The sequence below is a fragment of the Lycorma delicatula genome, chromosome 6, assembly GCF_047948215.1.
Source record: "Lycorma delicatula isolate Av1 chromosome 6, ASM4794821v1, whole genome shotgun sequence".
Taxonomy (NCBI): Eukaryota; Metazoa; Arthropoda; class Insecta; order Hemiptera; family Fulgoridae; genus Lycorma; species Lycorma delicatula.
Genome location: NC_134460.1, coordinates 81,349,558 through 81,364,774, shown reverse-complemented (window position 1 = coordinate 81,364,774; position 15,217 = coordinate 81,349,558). Strand labels below are relative to the sequence as shown.

The 15,217-nt window shown below is 31.9% G+C and overlaps 1 protein-coding gene across 2 annotated transcripts in view; it reads left to right on the top strand.

Moving 5' to 3' along the window:
• The first annotated feature begins 927 nt into the window (after positions 1 to 927).
• Positions 928 to 15,217, top strand: part of LOC142325968 (uncharacterized) — a 40,895-nt gene continuing 26,605 nt past the window's right edge. For both annotated transcript variants that reach the window (XM_075367958.1, XM_075367959.1), the window contains exons 1-2: positions 928 to 1,107; positions 2,000 to 2,116. In XM_075367958.1, the coding sequence (XP_075224073.1) occupies positions 1,016 to 1,107; positions 2,000 to 2,116 (209 nt within the window). In that variant the 5' untranslated portion in view covers positions 928 to 1,015. The remainder of the gene's footprint in view (positions 1,108 to 1,999; positions 2,117 to 15,217) is intronic.

The following is a 15,217-nucleotide window of genomic DNA, read 5'->3' as shown; positions in this document are numbered from 1 at the left end:
CTAAAGATGGACGAAGAAGAAGCGATATAAAATGCCGAATAGCAAAGGCCAAACGAGCCTTCAGTCAGAAATATAATTTGTTTACATCAAAAATTAATTTAAATGTCAGGAAAAGATTTTTGAAAGTATATGTTTGGAGTGTCGCTTTATATGGAAGTGAAACTTGGATGATTGGAGTATCTGAGAAGAAAAGATTAGAAGCTTTTGAAATGTGGTGCTATAGGAGGATGTTAAAAATCAGATGGGTGGATAAAATGACAAATGAAGATATGTTGCGGCAAATAGATGAAGAAAGAAGCATTTGGAAAAATATAGGTAAAAGAAGAGACAGACTTATAGGCCACATATTAAGGCATCCAGGAATAGTAGCTTTAATATTGGAGGGAAAGGTAGAAGGAAAAATTGTGTAGGCCGTCAACGTTTGGAATATGTAAAACAAATTGTTAAGGATGTAGGATGTAGGGGGTAAAACAATTAGCACTAGATAGGGAATCTTGAAGAGCTATATCAAACCAGTCAAATGACTAAACACAAAAAAAAATGATAACGTGCTTAAAAAATGTAATACTAATGAAATAAATGTACAAGATGTTTCCTAATAAAAGCAATACCTTTGATATTGTTTAATAATGAACAAAGGGATTCTAATTTCAATAATTAAATCATGTCATACTGAATAAATTATTTAATCATAGTGATTAAATAATATCTTTTATTAAAAGTAAATGTGTCAGTTTAATAATTATTTAAGATGAAATAATTAGAAAAGTTGGAAGTAGGCAAGAATATTTATAACTATTCTGCATTAAACTCAAAGCAACATACAGATAATTTATTAAAATAAGATAATAAATTAAAATTTATGATACGTGATACCTAAACAAAGGATATTGAACAACTATATAAATACAGTTGCACACTGTATATAAATACAGTATACCAACTGTATATAAATGCAGTTGTTTATCTCATGTAAGTTAATAACAATTACTAAGTTATTAATTACTGTAGAATTATGCTGCATAAAAAATGCTTGCTAATTCTACTCTCTACACTGGCTATAACAATAGTGAGATCGAATCAACTTGAATCTTCACAAATAAATTTGTAAGTATAATTTTCACTGCTATATTGTAGACTCTATGCCAGCCTTTTGCAATATCCGTAGTTACTGCAGCATGATACTAATATACTACCTTACATATTAGTAGACTATATATAATCTATTAGTAGATTAATATCTATAATAGATACTAATATATAAGGTTATATATTAGTATATACTAATATATATGGTTATATATACTAATACATAACCAAAAACATAACACATTTTCCTAGCATTGTGATATTCACAATGTTCACAAAAAATTGATATGATATTAACTTAAATATGTGTGTTTTAAAAGAAATGAAAGAATGGCAACAACAAAAAACAGTAGATATTGATAAAAGCTGGTTCATAGCAGAACATCATTGAAATAGTACCTATAGTTATAAAATATTTTTAAAAATTCACGTTCTGAACACTAAATCTTCAAAAGGATTTTCAGACATAATTAGTAACATCTTCAGTAGAGTTGCTAGTCAGTAGTATTACAGAATTAGAAGTAATCTATGTTTACCAGTAATGTATATCTAAGTTTAAATTGTTTTTACATATAAATATTGCATTAACTTCTAGTCATTTAATACTAGATTTTTGTGAAAGTAGAAAATAATAATTTTACAAATCTTACATCTGGAAAGAGAGAAAGTAAACTTTGTATAAAAAGCATGATTCTATAGCTTTATGTAAAAATTAATAAGTATTATCATTGGAGAAACAAAATGAATAAAAATATTACTTTAAAACGTACATTAAACATTAGTTGTGGCAATTCACAAATGTTGTTTACACTAAATCTTCAATTCCAGTACAGAGAGTTGATAAGTTCAGTTTTTGTCAATTTCAATGGAAAAAATTAAATTGCGTATGTAATTTTAATTCATGTTACAGATTGTTTAAACACCTACCTCCAGCAGTTCTGGAATCATTATTAAAAAGATATAATGGCATGACATCTGGCCCCTCTAATTTTCAAGATTTCAGGTATCAACATAATTCTTCTCCAGAGTAAGTAAAATATCTTAAATGAAAAATATTATAGACCATTTAAAGAATGAATCTATACAATTGTTCAGTAATGAAATTTCATCATTAAGAATTTTTAAATTTTAACAAATATGACTAGCAATGAATCATAAAGATACCACAGAATCATATGGAATTTCATATACCCAGCACAGTGAATCCTTTTTAGAACCAGGTCAATACAACTCTCTAAATTGTTCTGCTATTTAAGCTTAGTAATTCAGTCCTTACAGTAATGTAGTCCCATACAAAATATGATTTGATTGCACAGTATAAGTAAAATAACACTCACGTGAGGATTCCTGGAAAATAAGGAATGAATATTATAGATGAACCGCCAATAACGAAAGCCATATTTAATTAAATAAATTCCATGGATTAAAAGTGAATCAATATTGAATGCAATTTCAATTTGTGTATATTTATCAGTGATCTGACATTAATTTTCTAATAGTCATTTACTAAGGTTAATGTTGCTTAAAATGCATAACAACAAAAAACCATTATTTGTAATCATTAATATTATGTTACATGCCATAATTTGTAGTATTTATATGATTTTAATAAAGAAACGTGTTAAAATTAAATTATTATGTTTTGATCTTCTTATGTATTGCAATTTATGAAAAACTCCAAATCATAAAATTCATCTGTTCAACAACATATGGAATAAAACCTATTAAAATTATTTTCGTGTATAGCTTTGTGATACAGATGTAATAACACTAAATGGGGGTGCAAGCATATCAAAAAGAAAATATAATTTAAAAAATTTATTAATTTACTGAAAGAAAACCAAAACAAAATATAATCGAACATTATAAATAATAAAATACACATTTTTACTGATATAATACACTTTTAAATAGGGTTGCATCAGTACTGCACAATGTATTAATAATTAACTTATCAATTAAAATTAAAAACAAGTTTAATAGTAATTAGTGACTCCCTTGAGCCTCTCTTGCAAAATTTTCAAATAAAGGTTTAATATTAAAAACAGACACTTATTTCTTTATCAATATTTAGCCGAGATCTATATTTTGTCTTCAAGGCAGCCATCACAAAAAATCCGGTTTCACAAAGATAGAATGTTGAAAATGGCAGTAGTCATGAAATGCTCTTGTTTTCATTGCAGAAAATTCAAAAAAGTTGTCATCAGCAAGAAAATACTTTTTAAATTTCTTTGCCAACATGGCTAAATGATTTTCAATAATTACAAAAACAACTTTCACATGTTGTTCTTCAGCCTTGTAAGTTTTAATACATTCATCCACATTGCAAACATTTCTAGGTTTTTTGCTTTAAATTTCTGCTCCACAATTCCAATTTTCCACAAAAAGGATTAACTTTATCACTTCTATCCAACATATGTGTATTTGCTCCTTGGAGTTGAAGATACTAATTGGAATTGAATGAGGTGCAACATTTACAAATGTTTCGCAGATGTACCAGAATGTTTGAGACAAATTGGTACTTGCCATAAAGCCATTAGAATATCCAATACAGTGGACAAAGGACAGAGCGATATAAAGACATCGATCCTGGTTTTGTCAATGCAGTGGATCGATGTTGCCAAATATCAATAAATTTACTAATTCTTGGTAATTTGTAAGGTTTGTAATTAAAGTTGAAATGTAGATTTAGCATCAAGATACTTAAAATACATTATTATTGTTTATATTGTTATTGTATTAGGGGGGGGAAACGATGAAAATTATGATTGAAAAATGGGGCGCAAACACTTTAAAGTTGAGAAATACTGCCTTAAGCCATAGATCTATTGATAATACAGTAATTATGTTCCTTTTTATGGTCATAAAATGTCTGAAATAGTTATTTTATTGAATATTTAATATTAGTAATATCATACTAAAATCCGATATTGTTATTAGTAACAATAACAAAATTACCATTTATAGAAATAAATAGACAAAAATTTTTTAAGACAGAAATAAATTATCACATAAAAGAAATTTTTTTTCTCAAATCTAAGTACTACTCACCAAAGTTCAGAAAGCTCGATTGATATGCAGGGTAAAGTTGAATTGCTAGACCGGCATCTGGTTTGCCACCTATAATGTTCTGTCATGATATACTATCTCCTCTACTGAACTAACAGCACTGCCAACACAAATTCCCAGTTAGAACTACTGCACATCTACATATTTTCATTTAATAAATGTTTAAGAGTAATAATAAATTTGAATCATTTATCATAAAATATTTTACAGCAATATTTTCTCTTCAAATAATAAATTATTCAAATATAACTACATAGTCAAGTTAAAACTAGCTGTAATTCACTTTATTCTTATTAATTATAAATTAAACTACAGTTATGTGAATTACTAACAATTTAATATTCTATGTAAATTTAATAATCTTATCTAATATTTAATTTTCTATAATTTAATATTTCTAATTGAATAATCTGTTTTTACTCATGATGTACACTTAATTGAAATAAATTCTCATCTAATTGGACTGTTATAGTAGAAGTAATAATCAATATTGAATATATAATAGACTATAGAGAATGCTACATATACAAGGACTAGAATTTCTGATTGTAAATAGAGGGCTGAGATTACTTATTGTTAAAGTAAGTTGTTTCCAATAATCACCATTAGAAAATTTAATGCCATCACTTATACTAGTCCTACTAGTTTGCACAATTATAACCATTTTAAGACTTTTAACAACATGAAATGTTATAACTAGGTTATATTGCTGCTTAATGGTATGAAATAGATAGGTAAATTGAGATGAGCCCACTAGATTTCCGAAACCCATCCTATATACTAACTGAACTTTGTTCAGCCAGGCTAGCTTTGTTTTCTTATCTGATAAAATATTACTCTCAAGAAATGGAGAGAGACATATGTTATTAAAATATTTTCTCTTCACATTTCATTTCATTCAAATTACTTGAAAAGTAATTTGAACCTAGCCTAATACCCCAATATATTATTTTTCTTCAAACGAAGACAATTATTTTTCTTATGGTTCAACCCACAATTACACTCAACAGCTTTACAGTACAGATTTATAGGAAAGGTCTACATTTCTGATTGATGACATGAAATAGATAGGTAAACTGAGATCAGCTCACTAGATTTCCTAAACCTATCCTATATACTAACTGAAGATTGAACAGAACTCTCATCACTCACACTTCTCTTCTCTAAAAAAAAAGGATTCTACACTCACAAAAAAATTTTTTCTTTTGCCAGACTATTCTATTAGTTTACTAACATTATAATCACAACTTTTTCCAGGTGTTACAAGAAATTTAATATTGGCAGATCTCATCTTTGTTGTCAGGCTTGCTTTGTTTTCTTATCTGATAAAATAATGCTCTGAAGAAATGGACAGACATATGTTATTAAAATATTTATCTCTTCACATTTTTTTCTCATCCATAAACAATGAAAAGTAATTTGAACCTAGCCTACCACCCCAATCTATTCTCTTTCTCCAAACGAAAAAAAATATTTTTTTTTATGGTTCAACCCATCTGCTTACATGCCTAATTACACTCAACAGCTTTACAGTACAGATTTATAGGAAAGGGTTACACACAATATGTTGCTTAGTGCTACACCAAATGTTGCTGCAAGTAAATTATTATTACAGTAACAACTACTCTTTTACAGATGTTTGAGCATAAGTAACTCATTTCATGAAAGACTGATCTTCATTAATGTGGTTTCATACTAAACTTAATACATCTTGTACTTCCTTTACATTTCTACCCTTTGTTTTCAATCAATCCTGATGAAATGTCACTCATTCTTTCTGTTCATGTTGTCACACTAAATGACTCCAAATTCACTTAAGATCTTTTTCATGGCAAGGATCTTATTACACATCATTTCATGTATTTCTCCTACATCCTTTCTTATTTGTTATTTTGACCAACTTATTTAAATGACATTCAGTAATATCCTAGGTTTGATTTTTCTTGATCATGTTAATAACTAAACTTATTCTTAACTTACAGTCCATTTCTGATCAATTTAAATATTCCAGTAATTTTATGCTAATTTAAAGCCATTTATATTTATCTAAACTCTAATTGTAATAATCAGGTAATATTGCACAGCTAAGTAACAGTCAGCAATTAATATGATTAAAGATCTAAATGAACAATTTATATGGAAATCCTACTTAATACATAATTAACTGATGATGAGTTTCTGAGCCAAAAAATATTCTTGATGACATAATACTAATCACATTGTAAACCAAGCAAAAATGACAGTAATCATACAAGTACATAAATCATAAAGAGTTATATGATTCTTTTTAAATTAATTTGAGTTGTTAGAAGCAAAACTTGTTAAACAAAATGATAAACAATACTTTCTTCTAAAGCAAATTACTGCTACCAACTTAAACACACCATAGGCAGACAGTAATATATATACACATTCATATATTGCCGATACTTGGTAACAACCACCAGTAAAATTCTTACAAAGAAAAAAAATATTTTTCTGTTAATATAATTAGGAGAAACCATTCACCTCACACACATCAGGGACATGATATTCATTATATTATTAGCATAGCTAAAAAAAAAGATTATAGATAGGGCTTAAATACTATAATAAATTATCTAATTATATTAAAATTATAATTATCCTATTGTACGTAACAGCATAAATAAATAGAATACTGAAAAATACGTTTCTACTTGAAACTGAAATCTTCTTTGTTTTATAAAATTTTATAAATGTAAAGATGCTTTGGTATTTTAGTGTAATGTATATTATTTTAAAATGTGCAATATTACTTTTGTAATTTTTAAAATGCTCTAATAAAATAAATAAATAAATGGTAATGAATTAATTTTTTTCCAGAGGAACGTATAATACCAACACATTTAGTAATAATGGTGGTAATGGAAGTGATGGCGATGACATTAATGGCGGTAATGGTGGTGGTCCAAAAGGTGGTACTGGTGGTTTAGGAGCAACAAGTTTAAACGGAGGTGCTCCTGGTAACAGTGTTGGTCAGGGTGCTCCTGGTTACAGTTATGGCCAGGGTGCTCCTGGTAAGAGTTCTGGCCAGGGTGCTCCTGGTGCCCCAGGTGGTTTTAGTAATTCTTGGAATTACTTAAATGGATATAGTACAGGAAGTGGTGGAGATAAAGGTGGTGGCAGTGGTGGTGGGAGTGGTGGTTGGAGTGGTAGTGGTAGTGGTGGTATCAGTGGTGGTGGAAGTGGTGGTGGTGGTGGAAGTGGTGGTGGTGGTGGTAGTGGTGGCGGCGGCGGCGGCGGCGGCGGCGGCGGTGGTGGTGGTGGCGGAGGTGGTGGCGGGAGGCGTTGGTAGTGGATCAGATGATGGCTAATGCATGAGGTTCTACAGAGTAAGTTATAAAATTAAGTAAGTCAAATAATTACTAAAATTAACATTATATATTCATTATATTCTTAGAAGATAGGAATAGGTTAAAAATGGAAAAAGAAAGATTGATAAAATAATGAAAGAACACAAAATATTTAAAAAGCACAACTTAATATACACTTTAGAAATATGTATAATGTAGAAATCATTAATTAGATGGTTAGTGAAAGGACAAAATACAAACACAAAAAAAATTATAAAACTTTGTTGTCTATTACAAAATAAAATTAATGGTTAAGCAGAAAAAAAAAAGATTTTTAAGAACGTATCAAAATGGTATAAAAAGTAATAGTAGTTATAAGAAGGCTAAGTTTTGCATAAATATAGAAAAACAACAAATTAGGAAACTTAAACAAAATAATATTAGGGTGAATCCACTGTCACAGGGTGACATTTTCATGAGGATTTGCTCTCTTTAGAATTAAATAACATTACTTAACAATATTCACAAGTTTGAAGAACATCAGATGTCAATAATATAAATATAACTAGCAGTATATACTCACTTATTTTTTTAAATAATTCCTTTTAAATTGTCCTTATTTAATTTGATAAACTTTAATCTGATAACTGGTAATAACGTGAAAAATCATTCTATAGAGATTATGTTCCATGGCAAGAATACTAACTAACTGTCGCTTTTTTTGAATAAAACATGTTCTTTTCTTTCCGGGTGTGACACTGTCCAATTTTTAACATCAGTGTTTCTTATTTTCAGGAGTTGCTGAGTTATTTATTAATATGTTTCATTAGATCAATAAAAACCACTAATTAAGTGTAATTATACTTATTTTTGTGAAATTAACATAAATCTAGTATAAAAATTACAGAAACATCAATCCACACTATACTATGACAAATCCATACAGAATGTTATGGTGGAAGCAGCCCTTAATGTGCCACCTGCTAATGATAACTCAGATAGCTTCATAAAAATATAACTTGTAGACACAAGACTGCTGTCCTGTTGTGGAAAGAAGAAAATCCAAGAACCTCTTTTCGTGTGTAAAAAATTTATTTGATAATCATTTTCTCTCAATTTGGCCAAAAAAGTATATTTTTTGACCTCTTACCTGCAGATTCAACCAGAACAAAGTCATTGAGTTCTAATTTGTATGTGTCAAGTGCATTAGACTCTCCATGATCCGAGCTTTCATTAGAATTCAGTTTGGTTACAGATTTAGTATCTGAATCTGTGTACATGTCCATCTTGCATTTGAAAACTTGGTTTCTCTCAAGTTTTGAGCTACTAGTTCACCCAGAAAGTAAACTGTCAGAGACGTTCACTTTAAACATATGCTTTGACTGCAAAGTTGGGATTGGCCTTACATTTTCCCACTTCTTTTCCGGCATTTCACTACTTTCGGTTACTTTCTCTGATGACGCAAAAACAACTTGAACTCTTTCAACAGATTTAGCACATTCAAAAAAATCTTCAGCATTATTCATAAATTTCCTTGTCCTTACTTCATTCCATACCAATCTCTTTATGCACCCACCAATTCCATCTATTGCCTTCAGAATATCCACTGTCCTTCCACACCAAAATCGGAATGCATTAAGCACAGACAGATTAGAGAATGTGAATTTATTTTTAAATTGAGCTGCACAGCCATCTGAAAACACAGTTAATTTTCAGAAGTGTTGGAACTCCTTAAACAGAGTAATAATATCTCTCAGGAACACCCAGACAGAAAATTTGGCATATGTCACATCATCAGTGACAATTACAAGAGAGCAAGTTTCATTTTTAATCCAGGCACAACATGTAAGTAATGTTACATGTGCATGAGACAAATGGGCACTCTCTATCTCGTCCTGATAGATCGCATCATAATTTTCAGCAAAGTCGATTTGCATAGTTACATAGTCCTCATCAGTGTTTGTTTTGTGCTCTTAAAATGATTTAGCTTGCATCTTTTTCACATATGAATGAACTTCAAATTTTGACAATTGGACATTCAATTCATGAATGGAATCCTCTAGAGAATCTTCAAATTCAACGAGTTTTGGACGATTCTCACATTCACCTCACTGTTTCCAAGTAATGGTTGAATAGGGATAATGATTGAATAAAATGATGCTGAAAAATGCATACTGTGAGTCATCTATGAACACAAAAGAACATATTTTGGACAAATTTCATGGAACTTTGATCATTTTATTTTCATTTCTGGAAGCTCCATTTGAAACAAGCAGAATGCTTCTTTGACTATTATCATGTCTCTTCTGTAAGGAAGAACCTTCGCCTGTGTTAGGATCCTTTACTGATATGACATCTTTGATGCCAGGAGCCTGGTGGCTCAATTCATTACAACAATAAAACTGTATTACTGTTTGTTGAGTTTTTTCATTCAGGGAAGTCTGTCTTTGTTGAACACTTTTCTCCTCAAAAAAAACTTTTTTGACTTCATGTGTATCACATAAAAGCTTTCTTATTACTGCTAAATTTTTCCCAGGACTGTGTGGTAATGACCATATCACCTTTTTTACAGCCTTGCCTACCGACTGTGGCTATCAATATGAATCTGGTTTTTGTGCTTCATTTCTAGCCTTTTCTTCTGAAAATTTTTTAATGATATGTTTTTCACTGAATTTCAGTATTGTAAGGTTAGAAATGTATACAATGTTTCATCTTAATCATCATTAAAAAGACTGATCAGTTCAAGTAAAAAAAAAACAAACCTGTCAACTCAAAAACAAATTGAACCCTCACCTAAAATTATAAACATTCAACAGTTAATTAGCACAAGGATAAAAACGGTAGTTGCTTTTAAAGACAAGTAGAATGAAGTATTAAAAAGAACTAGCTATTAAAGTTTACACATGAATATGCAAAAATAAAAATAGAGCACAAGAAAAATTAAGGTTTAAATAATTTTATCTGTTAACGCTTACTCATTCACAATAATTGTTTTTACCTTAACAATATGTAATTCAACCGAAAACTTTTTAAAATTTTTACTTATGTTTTGAACTATTTGACTAATATGTTTCACTGATTTGTTTTTTGTTTTTTTTTTAGAAAATCATCAACACAAAATAGTGTAGACTGATTTAGACATGTCACTGAGATAATTCAATTATAATGAAAAATTCAAATACCATAAAATAAACAATAAACTTGAATATAACACTTTTTTGAGTACTTTTTTCCTTATACCTTTACATTGTACATATTTAACCAATGTTCAAATATAGAAAATGTAAATCACATTGAATAATAAAACAGTAACAAATAATATATGAAAATTTGCCCATAATCAGAAAAAAATTTAAATAAAATACAACCAAATAAACACTTTTACAAAATAATAGCAGACCGATAGTTCTTATTTCTTCTCTAATTTAATGTTTCTATATAACCACATACAAAAATCTCCTTTAATTATTTTTTAAATTGAACTCTCAAGGCCCTTCTGTTTGAAAAAAATAAAAATTTCATAAGAAACATTTAACAGATACCAATTTCCACAGAACTCTTTGTTAATTAAGATGGGTGTTTTCTCAATGGATGTCCTTAACTATAATGACCCTTATGACTATAATGACCATTATAGTCATTGGCATTAAATATAAAGTTTAAAAGAACTTTTTTTATACTGAGAAAAACGTTTTTTATCACCTGAAAAAAAGTTTAATATTATATAAACTACATAATTTTCTAGACCATTAGTATGATTAAAACAATGTTCCCTAGTATGATTCCCTCAACAATGTTGAGGGAATATAATACTTAAATTAAATATATTTAACAATTTTTAAATTATAATTCAGTAGACCCAAAAAAATATAAATGAATATATTTACTTACTATTTTCTAAGCACAAAGTAATATGCAACAATGATTTATTATCAAAAGGCAATAAATTTTAAATTATATGTTTCTTATTGATCTCCAACATGGTTCCTTTGTTTCTTAACATCAACTTGCAAAGAAAAGTTAAATAACATATATTGAACACTTTAAAAAAGAAAAATTTGCTAAATCTCTAGGACTTGAACTATATGATTGAGTTATTGATCACATCAATTGATAAATAAGCAATCATCAGCTGCACCAGACGCCTTGGTGCCATATCTTGGTAGGGTGTGTTTATTGTATATTAATCTTACTGGTTCATATTTCATAGTAAATAAAATGCACTGTTCAGTTATATTTAAGGAGTATATTTTTGTAAGTTATAACTTACGAAAATATTAATATGGTCAATATATATTAACATATTTCAGATTTAATTTAATGTCTATGTTATGTTATTAAAGAATATGTATAATTTTCTGTATGGATATGTTAACTGTATGAAGTGTAAATATTGACTGAACAGTAATAGAATTGTTACACACACAAATGAGTTTCGAATGACGGTCAGAGACTACCAGAATCTAGCGTGGAGTGCGGATTACTTAATACATAGGTTGCGACTGTATGATAATTTCTCTGCACCCTTAAGAAACATAAACTTCGTCTTCGGCACAGAAATCCTTAAATTTTGAATATCCATCCAGCCCTCTGTGGTTGACAAAGCCGCCTGTGCTCGGTCTTCTAGTTGCAGACGTGAATTACAACGGACTAACAGGAGACAGTCATTGGCGAAAGCCAAGGCAGTGACCCCTTCTGAGAATGTTAGTTCCAAAGATCCGTCGAATACCAGGTACCAGAGCAAGGGATCGAACAGAGGCATGCGGGCTTCCCCTGTTGACTGATTTTTCCACAACTAGGTGCATATCCTTAAACAGAGCCGTAAGATCCGACAAATAGTCTTGTACTACGGCCTGCAGGGCTACGGGAACATTGCGGCGTTCCAACTCATAGAGGACAGAAATCTAACACAAGGAAGGAAATGCTACTTCTGTGTCACTAAAAATTGTCAAAACATATTGTGGGTGCAGTCGGTGCTTTCCACATTGGCAAGAACATTTATGATGCTCTTGACAACCCCTTTCATAAAGCCATACTGACCTCGAATTAGAAATAAGTTCATATCGATGCTTTTGAAGAGTCGTTCCACAAGCACCCTTTCGAGCAACTTGTCGATTACCGGCAAGAAGCAGTTGGGTCAATAACTGCTGACCTCACTCGGATCCTTTCCTGATTTTAACAGCACCCTCCCGAATACCACATTTAACAAGTCGGAAAACAACCCCAGTTTAGGCACCTCGAGAACAGTCTGCCAAGCGGCTCTCTTATGAGAGGCAGCAGATAGAAAATATCCGGGTCAAATTGGTCAATCCCCGGTGCCTTTCTCAATGCCATTCGAGAAACCACTCGGTCTATATCTACGGTTCCACAGCCCGCATGCCAGGGAATGGTGTCTCACCCATCCTAACGCCGACTTCTGCTTCACACTCCGGAGCATCTGGAAACAGAGTATTCAGGAACGCTTAGTAAGTCGCCACAGATGTTGACCACAAGTGTGGTCACGACCAATAAACCCGCATCGAACACTAGACAGCACGTGCAATATGACGTGCAATGGACACGCCCGCCAATGTGATATTTCACTGCAAACGACACACCATATTTCATGCAAACTAAACACACTAGATCAATATAGCGACCTTCACCTTAAATGCGACGTGCTGCTCCTGTCGGACGTTTTCAAAAATTTCAGATCCCTATGCCTTAGAGAATATAGTCTAGACTATGCGCATTACTTCACCCTACCCGGTTTCTCGTTCGATGCAATGTTGTTCAAAACGAATATTCAACTTGAACTGATCACAGACTACGACATCTACATGTTCTTTGAAAAAGGTATCCACGGCGGTATTTCGGTTTGTGTTAAAAAATATGGGGAAGCAAATAACCCCTACATCCCAGATGGATATAATCCCCATCAACCGCCCAAATACCTCATGTACCTTGACGCCAACAACTTATACGGCTGGGCCTTGAGCCAATGTCTTCCATACAAGGATATACGGTGAGTAGCAACTGAAGAAAAAAAGATTTACTGTCCATAGCGGACGATGGTCCAATTGGATATATACTTGAAGTAGATATCGAATATCCCTCACACCTCCACAATGCGCACAGCGACTTTCCCTTTCTGCTTACGAACGAAACCCCTCCGATCTCTAATTACCCCAAACTCGTCCCATCGTTACGGAACAAGTCAAAATATGTCTGTCACTTCTCCACCCTAAAACAGGCGATTAGAAACGGACTTCGGGTTACCAAAGTTCACAAAATGTTACAGTTCGCACAGTCCGCGTAGTTGAAGGGCTACATTGAACTCAACACGCTGAATCGTGTTCAGTGCACTAAGGAAAAGACATATTTCGACAAACCTATATACGTGGGTCTGTCCTTGATCGAGTTAAGCAAGACTCTTATGTATGACTTTCACTATGATGTCATGAAAAAAAAGTACGGATCGAAAATATCTCTACTATACATGGATACCGACAGTTTTTTTATGAAGTGAAATCGCACGACTTTTACCAAGACCTACAAGAAAGCACGTTCGCTGATTACTTCGACACGTCCTACTACCCGGTAGCTCATCCCTGTCACTCGGTAAAGAATAAGAAAGTGATAGGGAAATTCAAGGATGAGTGCAGCGGAATACCAATCCGAGAGTTCATCGGCTAGAGAGCAAAACTATATACGTTCAAAACTGCTCCTGGAAAAATTATCAAAAAAGCTAAAGGAATAAAAAAGAATGTAGTTAAAAACGAAATTGAATTTGAAGATTATAAAAAGTGTCTGCTTGACAGTAATACTGTTATGTACAGGACCATGAAGATGTTTAGATAAAAAACACATAATCGAAACGATCCAACAGAACAAATTAGCCCTAAGTAATTTTGACGATAAACGTGTTGCTACAGACGGCCTAAATACTCTGCCGTGGGGTCATGTCAGTATCCCGCTAGAATTGAATCAAGTATTTAACGATAGGACCGAGACGACCACATCGTAGGATGCGATGGAGTAATTCGTGGCTAACATGGTATACATATTAAAAAACATGGCCTGGAAGTGGAGTTGGAAGGTTAGCTTCTTTCTGATGGTTGGCTGTGGGGTCCAACAGGAACACCGTCCCTGGATACACCAGGAAACGTTGGAAGCCTTCACGGAAGGTAGCACATGAAGAGCCCGCTAGCATGCACAGAGTATGTAACGAGGCTTGGAACCGGTCAAAAAATGGTTTTTTAGTAATTGATAAAAAACCTGAAAAAGCGTGTAGGCTAACGCGCAAGCTTTTCTAAAAGCATGAAAAAAGCCTCAAAAAAGCCTTAAAATGCATGCACGCTAGCGCGTACGCTTTTTCAGGCTTTTAGAAAAGCCCGCACGCTAGCATGCATGCTTTTTCAGGTTTTTTTTAGAAAGCCTGCACCTTAGCGTGGATGCTTTTTCAGGCTTTTTTTAATTTTTTACAAAGAACCCTATTCTATCCGTACTCTTTTAGGATTTGATGGGACGACCCTTCCGGCAAATATGTGGTATTTTTCTCATATAGGTAACAAAGTAGGGTAGCGTTGCTTTCATATAGGAAAGAAATCAGGGTAGCGTTGCTTTCATATAGGTAAGAAAGCAGGGTAGCGTTGCTTTCAACTACCTACTTTCAACTACTTTTCAACGTAGTAACCCTGCTTTCTTACCTATATGAAAATCACAGCTGCGCTATGAAAAAAAGCTATATGGCTTCATATGTGGCG